The sequence below is a fragment of the Halichoeres trimaculatus genome, unplaced genomic scaffold (genome assembly GCF_033239565.1).
Source record: "Halichoeres trimaculatus isolate MK-OKI-2021-1 unplaced genomic scaffold, fHalTri1.1 fHalTri1_scaffold_21, whole genome shotgun sequence".
Lineage (NCBI taxonomy): Eukaryota > Metazoa > Chordata > Actinopteri > Labriformes > Labridae > Halichoeres > Halichoeres trimaculatus.
The window spans coordinates 4,504,779-4,523,312 of record NW_027437199.1 but is presented as its reverse complement, the minus strand read 5'-3'; the positions used below and the strand labels follow the sequence as shown (position 1 = coordinate 4,523,312).

General features: G+C 38.7%; 1 protein-coding gene across 1 annotated transcript in view; it reads right to left on the bottom strand.

Moving 5' to 3' along the window:
- The window catches only part of LOC141810385 (plexin-B2-like), a 243,342-nt gene that overhangs the window by 22,386 nt on the left and 202,422 nt on the right, over positions 1-18,534 (bottom strand). The window contains exons 16-25 of the mRNA XM_074697867.1: positions 18,408-18,503; positions 14,913-15,000; positions 14,572-14,735; positions 12,233-12,381; positions 11,445-11,580; positions 3,772-3,908; positions 3,518-3,694; positions 3,325-3,436; positions 1,904-2,113; positions 1,736-1,819 (exon numbers count right to left, since the gene is read on the bottom strand). Coding sequence (XP_074553968.1) covers positions 1,736-1,819; positions 1,904-2,113; positions 3,325-3,436; positions 3,518-3,694; positions 3,772-3,908; positions 11,445-11,580; positions 12,233-12,381; positions 14,572-14,735; positions 14,913-15,000; positions 18,408-18,503 — 1,353 coding nt within the window. The remainder of the gene's footprint in view (positions 1-1,735; positions 1,820-1,903; positions 2,114-3,324; positions 3,437-3,517; positions 3,695-3,771; positions 3,909-11,444; positions 11,581-12,232; positions 12,382-14,571; positions 14,736-14,912; positions 15,001-18,407; positions 18,504-18,534) is intronic.

Here is an 18,534-nt window from a genome sequence, read left to right as displayed (position 1 = left end):
AGTTACTTGATATTAAAGAAGGGCTGTCTCTTTTTCGTCATCTCTGCATACTTTGTATGGTTCATTTGTTGGTCGTGGACAACAAACTGGTTTTGTCTTTAGTGATATTTTTACTATTATTGCTTCTGTGTTTGTCTGGAGATCCTACATGTAACCATGTCTGCATTGTTTACATGTGAAATCAGCTGTAAGCAGCCTGTAGCATGCCAATGCTAACTGGTGCAAGGCCAGATGTTTCCCCACAAGGTGAGGAGAAGGAGGTGAGGACGACGTGCTGGTTCTCAGGTGTGAGTTTAGAAGTGATGAGATCGTTATTGGGAACGTAAGATCTATCTCCAATAAGATGGACGAGCTAGCCGTGCTAACCCAGCAACAGAGGGAATACCAGAGGGCAGAGTAGCATCATGCTATTCACAGACATGGCTAACAGAGCTAACACCAGACACCAACGCCACATTGGAAGAGCTTCACCTGCTGTGAGCAGACAGGATCCAGGAGACAGAGACTGAACAGACTGCTGAAGAAGCTCAGTCCTGGACCCTGTGGAGGTGGAGGCTGGCTGACTGGACAATGATGGACAAGCTGTCAGCATCTATTTTCTTATGGAGCTTTTTACACTCTCTATACACTTTCTTACTTTTGTTTTCTTAAATGCTGCTGTGACTCCTCCTGAGTCTTCCCTCTAGGATGAATAAAGTATTTTCTATTCTATTGTATTCTAGAAACACATGAACTTTGTTGTGAAGTAAATGTGCAGGCGCAGTTCCTCAAGTGTCCACTAGGGGCTGGCTCCAAAAGCAAAGGAATCCCCATCAGATCCCATTTTTAAAAGCTGATTTTAGCAGCAGAATTAAACATGTGTACAACTTAGTTAAGAAATAAAGTTTGGGTTATTTATTGGATGATAAAGAGGGGCTGTGATGTTTTGATTGACAGCTCTGTGGACCAATCAGGCCCCTGCAGGGTGGAGCAGGTTATCAGGGTAGAGGGGGAGCAGTGAGAGGGGATGAAACAAACACTGACACAAGAGTTTTGAGACTTTCAGCGCATTGAGAGTGAAGCTGATATAAAAATGCAGAAAACTGCAGTTCCCTGAGTGTCCACTAGAGGCTCTAAAGGCCAGAAAATCCCCATTAAATTTCTCTGCTTTATTTTTTTCCTGAAAACTGGATGGGAAATTGAACTTTTTGACAATTCCTCCAGTGTGATTATTTACAGGAAGATTGGGTGGATTATTTTACTGATTTTTAGAGACACTGTTTCAGTTTTTTTTGTGCTGAAAAGAATCGTAACCTTTCACAAAATAAAGAACAAATTCAAAATATTTGGGAGCTATTCCTCTTTTTGACCCTGCTGAAATTGAAAACACGGCCCATTTGAAACCCGATGTGAAAACTGCTTCTGTGTCAACACGAGTGGATATCATTGGAGGCAGCGTATATTGTTTTTGCACTGGCTGAGGCTGAAATAAAAGAGATTTCTTTCCATCTGCAGCACAGTCACTACCTTCACTGAAAGCTAAATTGTTTTTTGTGTAGTGTTATAAAAGAGATCAAGCATTGCATTGAACCCAATCCCTGCGGTTTAAGACGCAGATAAAATGACTTTTTGATATCATACATTCAATAAAACACCACTTTCAGCTCCATCTTCGCAGCATAAATCCATTATAAATCTATCAAAAGTAAAACCTTGAGTGTTTTCTCCCTGAGCTCTTTTCAAACTGTGTGTTTACCTGCAGAATGTTAACGTGACAGGACGCGTCTCCAACGAACGCCTGCGCCTCTTTGGCCGTCATGGCCTTGGAGAAACCTCGGCCCTGAGCGGAGAGAAAGAAAGATTTAACCCAGAGGAAAAGAGAAGGTACGGTAGAGATGTTTATGATGAAAGTGTGCGCTCTCACCGTGACGATGATGATGCTGGTCTCTGTGATGACGTTCTTGTTGAGCTTGTTGAAAGTGGGGTCGGGGTGGTAGTCGAAGCCCTTCAGCTCCTCCACCACGTTGTCGAGGTGGAGCAGCGTCCTCAGAGACTGACCGTTCAGGCAGCAGTTCACGGCGGGGGAGTCGAACTGGAGGATGGTGTCGTTCTTACTCAGGGAGCCCGTCACGAACTGAGAAAACAAAGAGGATGTTTCAGAAAGATTGGGACGGGGACAACAAAACTGAAAAAGTCCACTTTCAACAGGGAAACCATGTCAGGGAACACTAAAATAGGATTAAGAAATTACTTCCAAAAAAACCCTTTTGAACGAAAAATTGGGGTTAAATTTCATATTAAAGCATGCTGAGAGAAAATATTCGATCTGTTTTTCTTTGCTGAAGACCCCCGTGGTGACTAAACCAGAATAATGATGGCACCAGTGACAGCGTTATGTGCACACAGACAGACTTATAAACTGAATTTAGTATCTTTCTATTTGTCTGTTTTTAGATTGGTGTATCAGTGTGTCCCCACAGCAGGGGGTCATTGGTCTCCAGCACATCTATTTGGGACAGAATTTGGATTATTTGGTTTTCAAATCACTTTTAATCAGCATTTAAATCTTATCCCTCCTTCTTTGAGAAGTGACGTGGTGTTAATTGTGCTTTCTTCTCCAGCTTGTATCACTGCGTTCACAAACCACTTCAATTTGCTTCAACGCTCTGTCTTTCTTTCATCCTCCATCTCTCCCTCTCTTCTTCTTCCTTTCATCCTTCATTTTTCTCTCTTCCCTCCCCTCCCCCCTCCAGCCCCTTTCTTCCCAGTTCAGACAGACAGCGTTTGATGAAGTGACGATAAAACAGCTTCACCTCCTCTCCCCCGCAGTGAATCTTTCCTGAGAGACTCTGTCACTCAAAGCTGTTCAGCGGTGAAATCGAAAAGTCGTCTCTTTTTCTCCGCTCCAGGTTTTTGTCTCCAAGTGTCAGTCGTGTCTGGAGACTGATGTGTTCCAGACGATTTTTGTACTTTACAAAAGTTTAATTTAGTTCTGCTGAGATTAATTTCGCTTATTCTGCCTCTGCTTGGAGGTTATTATGTACTTAGAGGTGAGGAACACGGAGGTGAGGTGGATTTTTTTTATGAAGGATCTGGATTAAAGCTAAAGATTTTCCCTCCATGGAGCTTAAAACCAGAAAACATGTTGTTTCAGGCCCTGAATTGAAAAAGCGGCAAAGGACAAACAACAGAGGGGAGAAAACCTGATGGTAGAGCCGAGAGGACAAATAGATTTTCAGAGGAAGAGAAAGAAATAAGTTTCTGCTGAGAGTGAAATCAGGAAATACAGTCAAAGGAAAGGACGAATAAACTCCATTAATGTTCCCAAACAAAAAGCGCGCTCACCTCGACAGGAGGAGCATTCTGGGAAAACTCGTCAGTGGACGGGAGGACTTTCATCGTAGCATTCTGGATCAGATCGAAACCGTTTCCAGTCACGACAATCCTTCGACCGCCGCTGAAAGCACATAAACAAAAGCTTTAAGCTACATTCACCAACTGGGAAACCTCTAGTGTCTATATTTTCAAACCCTCTCACCAGACAAAGCTGTCTCTGGGGAAGTAATCTGTGATCTTGGGGTTTTCCGAGTACTGAAACGTGTCTCGGAGGTGTTTCGTGGTGTTTTTTCCGTATCTGACCGTCACCAGGAACGGTTCGGTGGGCACCTTCAGCACCTTCCCGGTCTTACAGGTGATCTGTTCGCCAAACGTCAAGCTGCGGAAGAAAAACATCATGAACACAGAGTTCTCATTTCCAACAGAGAGGAGGAAAAAAATGGCTGTGAGTCTTACACTTCGCAGGGGATCGTTCCCACGGTGACGGAGACGTCATCTTTGGTTGCTGTGTCCAGTTTCTTTCCCTTGATGGTGATGACGGTTCCTCCGGCGGCTGGGCCTCTAGCTGGCTCCACTGATATCGGTTCAGGATCCTGGATGGGAAAGATACTGAATGAGCTCTACGAGGACACTACACTCCAAAAAAATCATACCAGCAAAGAGAAATAGTGAGAAGTGCCAAGAAGAAATGAAAAGGCTTCGAAGGAGAACTAAAAGAGAAAGAATCTGTTTCCAAACTAAACTTTTATCACTTTAATTTAAAGTGAGTGGGTGATTATGTAAAACAGAATCCAGACTGGGTGAGACAAGACATGAAAACATATATGCATAATCACACACTCACTATATATCATTTTTTCACAGAATGCAGTTAATGTTCCTGCAGTTAAAGTGACAAAAAATATTTCACAACCAAAACCCTCGAGTCGACTGCATCTGGTGCTCAAAACATTTTTTTTCATTCCATATCTCCACAGGTTTTTATTTTTGAATATTCTATGTTTGAATATTTTTTATTTCATGATTTTTTCTTCCCCTGATCATAATGTTTTGTTCATGTAGTTTTTCACAAATAAATATAAATATAAATACACATTTTTTGATTATTTTTTTTTAATTCTTAATATTATTCTTACTTTTTTTTTTGGTTATTCTGCATTTTTTGTTCCAAAGGTCAGAATTTATTCTGTGAAAATAATTTTAAAGTGGTTTAATTATTTTGCATCCTGTGTTATGTAAGAGCTTTATTTTATATTTTATATTTTATTTTATTTTATTTTTTATTTTTTCATTTTGATATTCTTGTGTGTGTGTATATATATATATATATAGATATACATCTATATATATATACATATTGATGTGTTTGTTTGTTACGTGTCTAGTGTTTATGGACACTGTTTTGTTTTGTTGTTAAAAAAAAAATACCAATAAAAATAATGAAAAAAAAAAAAAAGTGGTTTAATGCTTGGAGAGGCCTACGATTTATTATATATATTTTTTTTAATATATTATTTTAAATATATTTTTTAAGGTAGAAAGTGACATCAAGGAAAGAGGCTGCAGGTTGGATTTAACCCAGGTCTCCTGATCCAGGACCAGCCTCAAGCAGTTAAGAGACCTAAAAAAATCTATTTTAAACTGGCGCCCCTGGTGGACAGATTTGGTACTCCCAAGTTAAGTTCCTTTGGAATTATTATGTTTATTTATTTTTTATTTCATGATTTTTTTGCATTTTTCTAAATTAAAAAAAATCTTTATTTTTCTTCATTTTTTTAAGAAGAATTATTTTTTCTTTAAAAAAATATTTTTTCTTTTTCTCTTGCTTTTTTTTTTTCCAATAGGGCCTTTTGATGACCCCTTGTGGATTTCTTTGGCCCTTCCTGCACATCTCCTGTTTGTTGGTTTGTTTATCTATTTTTTCTTTCCTTAATTCTTACATACTGTTCATTTAGTTTTTCATTTTCTATATGTGCAAATAAATAAATATAAATAAACACTTGTTTAATTATTATTATTATTATTATTATTATTATTATTATTATTATTGTATTTACTTATTTTTTTGCTTTTACATTTTTTCTGGTTGTTGTGCTTTTTTTTCGTTCTAAAATTTAGAATTAATTCTGTGAAAATTACATTAAAGTGGTTTACTGCTTGGAGAGGCTTAGGAAATATATATTTTTAAGATTTTTCTTTAAAAATAATTTTCGAGAGTAAAAAGTGACATAAAGAAAGAGGCTGCAGGTTGGATTTGAACCCAGGCCTCCTGAGGACCAGCCTCAATAAGGTGTGAGACCTAAAAAAGCTGTTTCAAACTGGCGCCCCCTGTGGACAGATTCTGAACTCCCTCATTAAATTCCTTTGAAGTGAAATCTTTTGAAGCTGTTTGTGTGTAAATATTTACTCTGATCATGTTTTCTCCTTTTCTTAAATCTACTACATGTGTTGGATGATTTATTGATGAGTGTGTTGCTGTGAGCTTCTCATCAGATCTCCCCGGTAACAGAGAGGTCGTAATTTAATACGAGCAGCTTGATTTAAGAGAGGGTGATAAAAAAGATGAAAATCAATGAGATATGAACTAAATATCAGGTTTGAAGAAGAGTGAGCGATGGAACAATGATAAAATCAACTTAACTAATTAATTTTTCAGCATCATTTACGGCCTCTGAAAGAAGCTGTTTACAAGAGTTACAGTCTGGGAAAAATTTAATTTAATTTTTTTTTTTTTTAAGAATAAAACTCAAAGAGCCAGAAACAGAGAAGCAGAGAGAAAGCCTTAAAAAATGAGTAAACATTCAAACTTTAAACAAGAAGAGCTTATTATGCTCCAGCTGACATCCTGCAGGTACAAACACATCAAACTCAAGTTTATTAAATAAAGCTGAATAAGTCGCTCCCAGGGTGTTTGAGCAGAAAGCTGAGAGCAAAATAACCGAATAAAGAAATCAGTGTTCTTGTGTAAAGTCTCCGCGGGGGACTTTCACAAACTCGTGTGCTTTAGAAATATTGATAAAGGAGACGACGGCTGGAGCTGGAGTCCACCAGCTGCTTGGTTTCCTGTTTGTGTTTGAGGGTTTGTGCAGCGCTGACAGCACGACAAATAAAACAAGAGGAGAAATTAAATCCCTGAAACACGGGAGGATAAAGCAGCTTCGAAACTTAAGAAGTCAATCTGTCTGGAGAATTAAAAACCCAGCAGTGGAGCTGAGTGTGTGAAAGAGGTGATTTGTGTTTGTTTGGAAGCGAGGGGAGGGAAAATAAATAAAGGTGTAAATATGAAGAGGTTAAACAATGTTTTGTAAATGGGCGTAGCTGGAGTGTGTGCCGTGCAGCTGCTGAGATACTCCTAAGCTACGCTGGTTTGTTGGTGTTTCAGATTTGTTCTCGCTGTTCTGGCAGACAGAGTCGCAAACACAAGAATAAATATCCCCAAAGAGACAAAACTCATAACAAGTCTGCCTGGCTGGAAGCTACGCACAAACAAAACAGGAGCTAAAGGAGGCTGCGGTCTCTGGAATATATTTGGGCTGTGAGACAAAGAAAGTCAGATGGATGTTCGACAGAAATCCAAACCTGTAACTTTACCAACAGACACACAAAGGATGGAAAAATGGACGAATAAAACTCTGTTCAGAGGGGAAGAAAAAGTAAACAGTCTGATACAAACTACAGCCTGACAAAAACCATCACACACTCAGTCGAGCGACTGATATACTGATTGTTCTGTGACGAGAGTCCAACGTCCTGAAAGTAATGCTAAGATGCTAAACTAGCTGCAGACGTTGCTATGTTAGGATGTAAATCCACCTTAGGGGCAGTGGTTCCCTAAGTGGGGGTTGGGACCACGCTGATTGTGGGCCCACAAAACGCCTGCCAAAATCAAAAACTATTGCATGTTTTATCTGGTATTTTAAAAATATAAACAAAACCAGGGGTTGATTTTTATGCAACAACAAAACAAAATATTTAGATCTGTTTTCATCATTTTTTGTTGCTACAAGATTCTCTGAGGGGACTAAACCAGGGCCTGAAGGCAAGTCCTACCATTAGCGATGAAAACATACTGTACTAATGGTGAAATATAATGGATTAGTGGTACGCAGGTCTTGCTAACGCCCAATGGAGCACTAGATTTCATAGCGGTATACCCATCATTACAGTAGCTGACTGCAGGATTACCTATTTGGCTGTTTTAAAGATGGCGGATGTTCAGCTTATATGCAAAGGTTACGTTAGCTCTGCTTGGTAAATGGCAGGACATAGCTAACCAGGATTTACAAACATGACACAGTTCGGACATGTCTTACAGCACAGGGCAGCTAAATATTGACAGCTACTGAACTGCTTACAAACTGACAGTGATTACTTGTTGTCACGTTAGCCTACAGATACGTCGGAACACCAGGCTGCCGATAGCGCTACATGTAGCCAGCTCTGCAACATTTGCTGGATGTCACGTTTCAAACCGTAAGGCTACATAACTGTACTGATAAATTCCTTACTTCGGCGCGTCGTATCCAGTAAAAAGTTGTCTTGAACAAAGAAAATTTGTTTCGATCCAATCTCTATTTAATTCAATGACAAACATAGACTGTATATAGAGTGGACAGCGTGGCTCCGCCGTTCACCATTGTATGGTTTTGAAGCCAAAATTCCCCCATCACAGGTGCAGCCAGAGTCTGCGCTGTAGAGACTGAGGGATTCTGGGAGAATCTGAGTGGAGCCAAGTGACAAAAATGATAATAATTTTTTTCTTTCGAGAGTCTAATCACTTCTTGACTCTACCTCCCGACATACGAGAACGGCAGCAGTCAATCATCATTAAACGATACGTAAAGCCTCGTTTTTACCTCTTATAACTTAATGAAAACAAAACTTTTCAGGAAAAAGAAGACTTGGATACAAGATAGTCAAATAATATCTTCAAATCACCACAACAATCAGACGTGAGAAACATTTCTACCAGGTGTATTAATTTTTTAAAGTTTGATCACAGCCCATCTGGAATGACTGGGGAGATGGATTTTTTGACTTATACCGCAGCCAGCCACCAGGGGGAACAGTTTTTGTCGAGACCTCACTTTTTCTACAGTCTATGATTACAAACTCATGCCTCACTAAAAGTAATTTGTGACACTGTCACAAGCGGCCACAAGGTGGCGAGGGAGTGCAATCAAAACAGATCTTCCTCACAGCATGTTTAAGTCTCACATCAGTCTTTCTCACCCTGTCCAGCATAAAGAAGGACGATACCACTTTTTTTGTAACACTGCTGCTGAATTTTTTGGAGTCCGTGCAGTAAAACCAGTTGGAGAAACCTCGAAACAAAAGTCCAACCAGAAGATATATTAAACCCAAAGTTATAACTGCTCTCGTTTGCCAATAGCGCTGTCACCCATGGCACCAGCATTCGTCTTTTTAATATCACATAACTAATTAAAACTTAACCTCCAAAAAATTGACACTAAGACATAATTCAGCGTGATACACACTAAGTCAATAAAAATGATGCTAGTGGAACATTTTTATGATGAATGTTACGATTTCAGAGTTTGACCCATGTTCCATCTGTTATAACCGAGGAGGCGGGCTTAAGACCTATACTGCAACCAATCTGTAGAGTGAGCTCTTGATTTTTTGGCTTCACTTTTGGGAGCATGTTGCATCAAAAATCAAAATAACCGATAACATTTTGAAGGTAATTGAAGAGAGTGTTGTATATTTCTGCCTCACAAACAATAGAAATGGTATCAAACAGATAAATTCAGTGTTTTTCGCTAACTACATATTATATTTGGAGAAAAATGCTGCTAAGGCAGAGAAAATATCATCAGATGTTTTGTAAAACAAGATTTTTGCCCTTTGGACCAATTTTCATTTGCAATAACCTGCATTTAGTCGACTTTGTACAAACGTTACTGCAGCAATGAGAGCAGGAAATTTCCGGGATATCGATTGTGTTCCTGTCGAGACATCAAAACAAACAACTCCACGTTGGATGAGGGAAACTCAAAGTTTACAGACACTCTGCAGCTGAAACGAATTAGTCACTACACTCTCAGCACTTTGCTTTAATTAACTTTCCGTCAGCTCAGTGAACAAGATTTAAATGACACAACTAAGCCTTGATGGAAAACAAAGCAAAGCAGGAGGTGAAACTTATTTGTTCAGATCATATTTGGCTGTTGTAAAAACTGCTGGGTTTACTCTCCAGTTTGGTGCAGCGCTGGATTTGTATGCCAGGGATATTTTCCACGCATTGCTGCTTCCTCTGGGAGCTGTTTTTCGGCACAACACTGAAGGAAGGCTGTGTGCTTGTACTTTGTAATAAAGCTTTTAATGTTTCTGGGATTTGATCTCCTCGGTTTGAAGTGGCTGTGTCACACGGTGTGCTGTATTACCTCAGAAACAGCGAGGATGTGTGAACAGAGTCTGCAGGTTGCAGGATGACAGATTCAAGCGCTCTTATGAAAGCTTCCTGCTGTTGAACCAAAATGTTCAAGTAACAAGATGTTTTTGATGCTGGCACATCAGGAAATTACATTTTAGGAGAGGGGAATTATTTGTTAAGTGGAGAGGACGGGATGCTTTCTGTTCTGTTTCGTCTGTTTCGTTGTAAAATTTGCCCGATGGAGCTTTGAAGCGCGTCTTTGAAGCTTTCTTCTTCTTCTGTGCAGGAATCCTGTCATCCATAATACATCAACATGTGGGACAAATGATAAAAAAAACACTCCAGAGCATACATTATATATAATAATAGAGAAGCAAAGGCATCAACTGGACATTAAGTGGTGATTTTTAAGGTCAAAACACGATAAAATCTGCTTAAAGTTGAAGAATTTTTAGCTTCTGGAAAATTCTTTTTAAAATCTGACTTCACACTTAAAAATTCAACAACTCAGGATTCACTTTCAAAACATTTTTCTCCCAAATTTATGTTTTAATGCAACAATTTATTGCACTACAATCCACAGTTTTCATCACTTTTTATCTGATGCACCAATGCACTCCAGAAGCTTCCTCCACTGCTGCCAAACTACAAAGTCATCCTCAAGAAGGGAACTGTTGGTTTTAGTCGTGCAAAGTTTAAAAAAGGGGGTCAAAAAAATCCCACATGTCAAAGACCAGGAAGTGTTACACTTCTTATGCCCATATAAGGAGATTCCCCAATCTGTGATGTCACAGTTTGAGCAAATCTCATACTCAACTTTAAAAAGAGCTGTTCAGAGCAGTCTCATTCTGGGATTACTCCAACACTTGTTTTAAACTTTATCGATATTTGGCCCCAGCATTCACATTTTTAAGGATGCTATGAGAATCTGTTTTGATTGCACTCCCTCGCCCCCTTGTGGCCTGGAGTCTCTGCACTCTGTCATAAATTACTTTTAGCGAGGCGTGTGTTTGTTTTGGAATTAAATGGAGATCAAAACAAATTTTCTTTGTTGAAGACACTTTTTACTGGATACAACGTGCCGAGGTAAGGTACTTAACAGTACAGTTACGTAGCGCTACGGTTTGAAATGTGACATCAAGCAAACGTTTTAGCCGGCTACATGTTAGCCTGGTGCTCTGACGTATCTGTAGGCTAACGCGACAACAAGTAAACACTGTCAGTTTGTAAGTAGTTTAGTAGCCATTTATATTTAGCACAGCTGGCAGCCAAGCTAAAGGCTAATTAGCCTTTAGCTTGGGCTGTATCACTCTCTCTGTCCTTTTTCTGTCTGACACTTAGGCTCCAGTGTCCACCATCACTACAAAATTAATCACAGAGATCGTTTTCAGCAAAGAAAAACACAGATCTCTCTTCTCTCTACTAAATTTCGTCAGCCAGCGTGGTGTTGTCATAGAGACCTAGACATGTTTTAAATCAATCTGGTCTTGGTCGACCCGAACTGGAAGCTAAGAAGTAGCAATTTAAAATAACCTGTAACCAGTAATATTGGCGCTGATAATCTCATTTTAAAGTGTGGATTACGATCAGGTAGATATCTAGAAGGGAGACTTTTTCGAGATCACTTTCAAACTCCTCACAGCCACTTTAACGTAGTATTTGTTTGTAAAATGTGAAAAAGCGATACACCAGCTTGGTAAATGTTCATTTTTTGTGTGTGCTGAGGTCGTACCCGATAAGTGAAGAGGACCTGCGATTTTCCTTTCCTCTTTCCCTCGACTTCTATCTCCACGACTCCCCTGTTGGTCGACTCCAACGGGATGTCGGACGGTGGGGCGCGCCTCACTGGACCGATCTCACACACCACGCTGCGGACGGAGAGAAAAGTAGATATTTCACACAAGAACAGCTACAAATATGAGATTGAATTTGCTATTCGTCTTCAATCTGACCACAAAGCGGGCATACTGTGAGTTGAATCAGGATCTTTTTCAAGGTTTGTTGATTGGTTTGTTTTCTTTGTAGTCTATTATCAATAAATAGATAAAGTAACAGCAACTCTTCTAAAATACCAAAAGTAAACAACTTGAGCTCAAAGGAGATTTTCTAAAAAACACAAAATATTTGCAAAAACATACTTTTGAATCCAAGATAAATTATGTGCACAGATTCATAAAAGTATGACGTAAAACATGTGTTATGTAAAACAAACAGCCTTGACTATCATCTCAATAACGCCAACCATCTGCAGTGTAAATTAAGACACAGATCTGAACCCTTTATTTTCTGATTTCTGCCCAAATTTCCATGAAAAACTCTGAGTGAATTTAAAGTTGGACAAAAGACAGCGAGCAGCAGCAGCTATAATTCACCTGCTTTTACTGAGTCACAAAGGAAGCTGTAATCTTTAACTATCTGCAGTAAATATTTAATGACGGCAGCTTCACCCTGACGTACAGACACACAACAGGCTCCTCCTGTCTTTATGTTCGGAGGAGCAGTAATAATCTGAGAGATTACCTGGTGGAGACGGAGTATCTGTCCTCCTGGTGGACACAGTCCACTCCAGCCACTGAGATCCTCTTGATGTCCTCTTTTTTGATCCCCATGTTGGAGCCTTTGATGGTGACTGAGATGCGTCCGTTCAGCGGGCCGTACCGAGGGATGATCTGCAAGAAGAGGGAGACCAGTGCAGCTTGTTTTAGAGAAGACGTAAATAAAAAACACATTTTTATATGAAAAACAGAAAAACTATCCTCCTACACGCTGCAAAGTGATACGACTGAAAAATATACTCTTATTGATTTTCAGCTTGAAATCCTACAGAGACCAATTATAAACAAACCATCTACAGCCAGAAGAAGCTCTGCTCTGAAGCTGGGTTGTATTTAATGGCTCTGATCCTCTCTTTAGTTAAAAACTCTCCACATGAAGCTTAAACATCAAATCAGAGAGAGCTAACAACTCTTGACCGAGTCGGCTTCCGGCCAAAAGGAAATCAAGAAGATACAAATGAGTGATGTTCCAGAGAAAATAGGAAAACAAATTGAAGTTGTTGAACTCCGGGAGACAAACTGTGAATAGGAAGGAGAAGAAGAAGAAGGGCGGTTGATCAGGAAATTGTGTGTTTTGGGTAAAGTGTGTGGAGAATGTAATGTTGAATTTGATTCAAAGAGAGACTGAAAGAGCTGATTTAGCATCTTCTGTAGAGGAAAGAGCTTTGAGTAGTTTGTAATTTCTCCTTCCTTACACAAACCCTTGAGTTTCATACTTTGAGAGCTTTTTCATAAGGTTGCCAAAGATAAAGGTGTTTGTTATGCAATGTTTCGCACACAAAGACGATATCGAAGCCAAAATTCTCCCGTCACAGGCGCAGCCAGAGTCTGCGCAGTAGAAACTATGAGGGATTCTGAGAGAATCTGAGTGGAGCCGGGTGACAAAAATAATATATATTTTTTTCTTTCGAGAGTCTAATCACTTCTTGACTCTACCTCCCGACATATTTTACAATCCCAGTACGATACACAAAAACGACAGCTGTCATTCATCATTAAACGATACGTAAAGCCTCGTTTTCAACCTCGTGTAACAAATGAAAACAAAACTTCCGAAAAAAAGAGGACTTGAATACAAGGCAGCCAAATGATATCTTCAAATCACCACAACAATCGGACGTGAGAAACATTTCTACCAGGTGTATTAATTTTTTAAAGTTTGACCACAGCCCATCTGGAATAACTGGGGAGATGGATTTTTTTTACCTATACTGCAGCCAGCCACCAGGGGGAGCAGTTTTTGTGGAGACCTCACTTCCGAGCAAGCGGACGTCTATTTTATTTCACAGTCTAAGTGATTAACGGCTGAGAGTCACCAGTTAACAGGGTCACACTTTACACTGAAACACCAGAGACATCTGCGGGTAAATAATTAACTCTGGACGTAGTTTATGGTTCTTTAATAATGAACCGGGTCTCAGACTCAGCAGTCTGTGTTCTTTTTTTGGTCTGGGGGGGTTTCTGGTTTATTAGACACATGTTTACGTCCTGGTCTGTCACAGTCTGGTAAGTGTCCACGGATAATGCAGTGTGTTTAAATTGCCTTCAGGGTACATGGCGGATTTCCTTGCTAAAAACGTCTGTCCACCTAATATCTGTCACTTGCTGATCTCTTCAGTCCACTCACCTCTATTCCACAAACCTGGGAGCCATTTACTATCCATAAAAGTGATGATATTTAGTCTAAAAATGCATTTTTTGGTGGTTGATAAACAAATAATCCCTCTATAAGATTGCCATTTGTGATCACCAGTCTGGACCAGGAGTTCATGCTACCTAAAAAGTAGCAGTTCTGCAGACCGGTGACCCCCTGCTATGGGAATAAATTCATAAAAACAAATCCAAAAGCAATCAAAAAAATCCATTATCTGCCATAACTGATCTTATTGGTAGAATATTAGACCATCTCTGTGCTCATATCACTGTTTTATAAATCAATCTGCCTCCACTGATACTGTCGTTAGCCTAGCTTAGCCACCTTGGGGATTTGCAGTATTGAAAAAAAGAGAAAAACAGATCAAATATTTCTGTTTGCATGGCTTTATATCAAATATAACCCCTATTTTTTATACTTTACACTGACAATAATTGATGAAATGTGCCAATTTAAATAGTTTTGAAGGTTTTTTGTGACACCGCCCCCCCACATCAGGAACCACTGATCCAAACAAACCCTTGCTCACGTCTCACATTTCACTCATCAACAACATCCTGAAATTCAATACACTGAGCATAACGAAGCCCACACGGAGTCTAATAACGTTATATTTCAGTGTGTGGAATCATGTTTTCCTCATGACTCACATCAGTGATTTCCGGGTTGGGGCACTGAGCTGGTTGCGGTGACAGGCAGAGCTCGCGGTAAACACAGGTGCGCGTGGCTGCACACCACACGCACTGGTACTTAGAGTCGGCATGTTTACACAGACTGCAGTCTTCTCTTCCCACTGAGCAGTTATACAGCACGACTGTCGGAAAAAAAGAAGAAGAAGAAGAGGTTAGAGCTAATTAGCATAATTCAACAGGAACTGAAAAAGGAATGAGAAAGGGAGAAACTCAAACAGCGTAATAACTGCACTTTCACACTTTCTTGATTCGGTGAGACTTTCTGTGTGTGTGTGTTTGTGTGAGAGTGACACACCAACCTGTCAGGGTGCTGTCAATCTTCCTCCCAGTGTCGCTGTCTTTGATATGAAAGGATACGTTCACCTCCTGCTGCTTGTCGTAGGAAAACTGTGCACAGAAACAACACAAACACACATTCATGTTTACTTCTTTTCAGAGGAATTCATTCTGGCTTACACACATTTCCTGGAAACTCACTCCACTGCGTCCTTGGTTTGAAATCAGTTTCTTCTCTCTACATACCCACAATGCCTACAATATATTTAATGTATCACTAAGGAAATAAACAGTTATATGTTTCTCTAAAGCCTTCTTGCTGTTTGCAGAGCCGACTGTAACCACAGCAGTGTGACAACACACAACTTCACCAAAGAGTAAACACATTCTTATTATTTTACTTATCTATTTTCCCCTCTTTATGTCATATCTTATTTCTTATTCATGAGTTCCTCCTGTTTTTTAATTTTAAGATAACATGTTATAAAACACTTTGGATTGGACTCTGGTGTTTGACATTCAAAAATGTGTTCTTGTTTGTTTGTAATAACATAAAAGTGGATAACGTGCACTTTGTGATTGATGCATACAACAGAAAAATCAAATATAAATATACATATATATATATATATATATATATATATATATATATATATATATATATGAATAGTAAACACATTTAACCCAAATCATTTATGATCCAAAGCCTAATTCAAAGGGACAGGATATAATTACACCCATATTACTTTTCTTAATATGTCTGGAGTTCTGTCATTAAAAGTTATCAAAAATACAATAATTCATAATCAAAAACACAAAATATTTATAGCAGAAAAGGGATGTGTAAATCTGTGTCTGAATTTTATATATAAAAAAAAACACATAAAAAAAAAATAAACCATGGTTGTCATTGGAAGAAAGTGATTGGTATAAATTAAATATTTTCAGGACTATTTCAGATGTTGGTATCAGTGTATCAACACTAAAACAGAGGCTTTTAAAATACTTGTAATGATAAGTTTCCACACATGTATATATTGTTAGACATAATGAGGACGAGTCCTCTGTTGTTAGTCCCTAAAATATATTACTGCATCCCCCAAAAACATAAATTATATCTTATGATACTAAAGTTTTTAGAATCTTTCTGTACCTTTTTAATTTGGCTCATTCCCAAAATATAAGTCTATATTAATGGCTGTGTCCCTACAACATGGTTTATATACACTAAGAAAGATATCTCTAAATAATTAAACTTTTATAGTGTTTTATTTTTAGTCTTCCACTTATTTTTGTTGTTGGATGTTATTGGATGTTACAGGGGAATGGTCCCCAGTTTCAGGTCCCTAAGATGATGACTGCGTCCCAACAACATATCAAATATAAGTATGTGGACACACACACACACACACACACACACACACACACACACACACACACACACACACACACACACACACACACACAAAACTTAACTGTCTTGTACATTTTTTTACAGTAGTTGTTGAGTTCATTTCTCAAAAACATTTAAGTATTTCACCACCTGTGTGAGTTTATTACTATAAAATGTCCCTTTAATGTTTGGCTTTTCATGTATTTGTCTTCGTCGTTTTTACACACATTTGTATTTTTTGATTATATGGGGCCCTGTACCCTGAGATAACACTGTACAAGTGTACCTACGACATGATTGATATATATAATATAAGTCTCTACGACAGTAAATTTTGAGCTCTGTTTTCAATGTTTTTTAGTTGTATTTATAATTGGATGTTAAGAAGAACGGTCCCCAGATGGAAGTCGTTATCAAAAGACTGAGTCCCCACAATATCACAAATTTGTGTACACACACTCGCACATTATCTATCTGGTTTATCTCAACAGACAGTATCAAATTTTTTTATTTTGTATTTGGAGCTCACTTCAAATTGCTTTTCCTCAACATGACTCTGAAGATCAGAGCCCCCTAAAGCAAAAGCACACACACATTCACACACACTCACAAACACACATCCAGAAACACACAACAGACGGTGCCTGTGGCCACAAATCCGAGAAGTTTTCAGAAAAGTGTGTGTGTGAGACAAAAAACGAAGGGGAGGAATAAAGAGGATCATGTAGAGACAAATACAAGAGATAATGAGGGGAGAAACAGGAGTGACACACACACACACACATATCCACACCACACACACACTCTTTTACTACATATTGGCAGGCTTAGACTCAGCATGAAGCGAAGATCAATGGAGGCAGAAAACTGGAAAATCTGAGGGGTGTGTTAGAAAGAAAAAAGCAAACTTGACACACACACACACACTATCACAAAAGCACACACACACTCTGTAAGCTACCTGCATTCAGTGACTCAGGGAAAATCTTTATATTGCTTTGTTAGCCTTGAGGGGGCGCCATTAGACACACATAAATGAGCTCTACAGTGGTGGAATGTAACTCAAACACTCCTCTTTAGTAAAACATTCACATTAAGCAGCAAAAAAGTTGGTTAAAGAGGATTTTGAAGTAGGTTGAAACAAATTATTACACAAAGAGTATTTTTTCAGTTTTACTGTCACATTTTTGTACGGTCTGACTGAAGAATGCGAAATAAAACAAGCAGAATTTATCCTAAAACCTCCCTGAATCACAATCATTTCTAAAGTTAACCACTAATGACGACTTAATTGTCCAATCATCGTTAAATGTACACCCCCTGATTTTGTTGTTATGCCTGAAAGCTTTCATAACCAATCTGTGAAACATAAACAAAGAGCTTTGAGGAAATTGAGACATTTAGTGACACTTAGAAAGGAATCAGTGAGTGTATTTTCCTAAGTGGGATAAATGGGTTTAATTGAGGTACTTTGGCAGAGATGAAGAAATGTGTAACAGACAGACACAGTGATTATATTCTGTTTTTATCTTTTTTTTCAAGCTTTGATTTTAGGTTATTTATCTCATTTGCTAAATGTCGATGTTGATATACTTTCATTTCCAGCTCTGCTGCAGCATTTCAACATCTATTATCTCATTTTAGCCCCATGACACAGCTTGTTACACATGATTTAAAGCTCCTGCGAAGAATTTTCTGCTTTTAACAAACAGACTGAAAATACTGTTTGATGTCTCTAAATATATTCTGAAATAGCAAATAAGACCATTCAGGTAAAGATCAATGATTTCTACACCGTTATCGATAATGTCTAAAACCCCAAATGGGGGGTAGGTGTTACATGCTACAGAGATAGCTTTGTTACATTTTAAAAGATATATTTGATGTAAAAGATACCAGTTAGAGATTTTTCGTAAAAATATTACAAGAGCAACCACTGTGCCCACAGGGGGCGCCAGAATCAACACAATCTGACTACTTTTTATAGGAGCTTTAATATTGTAAATATGGTTAGTCTGTTCTCTGGTTTAAGGATTTCTTTATCCTTGCTTTTTGTTTTTTGGAAAGAGACTAAAAAACTGCATCTATTCAACTTTAATTGCTTTATGTTGACTCGTGTACTGACCTCATAACCTGTGAATTTGAACTTTGACCCCTGCTCTAGTTGGACAGTCTTCTCCGTAGACTTCATCAGCTCCGTTCCCATACTGAAACTTTGACCCTGGACACAGAAGAAGGCACAAATGAGAAAA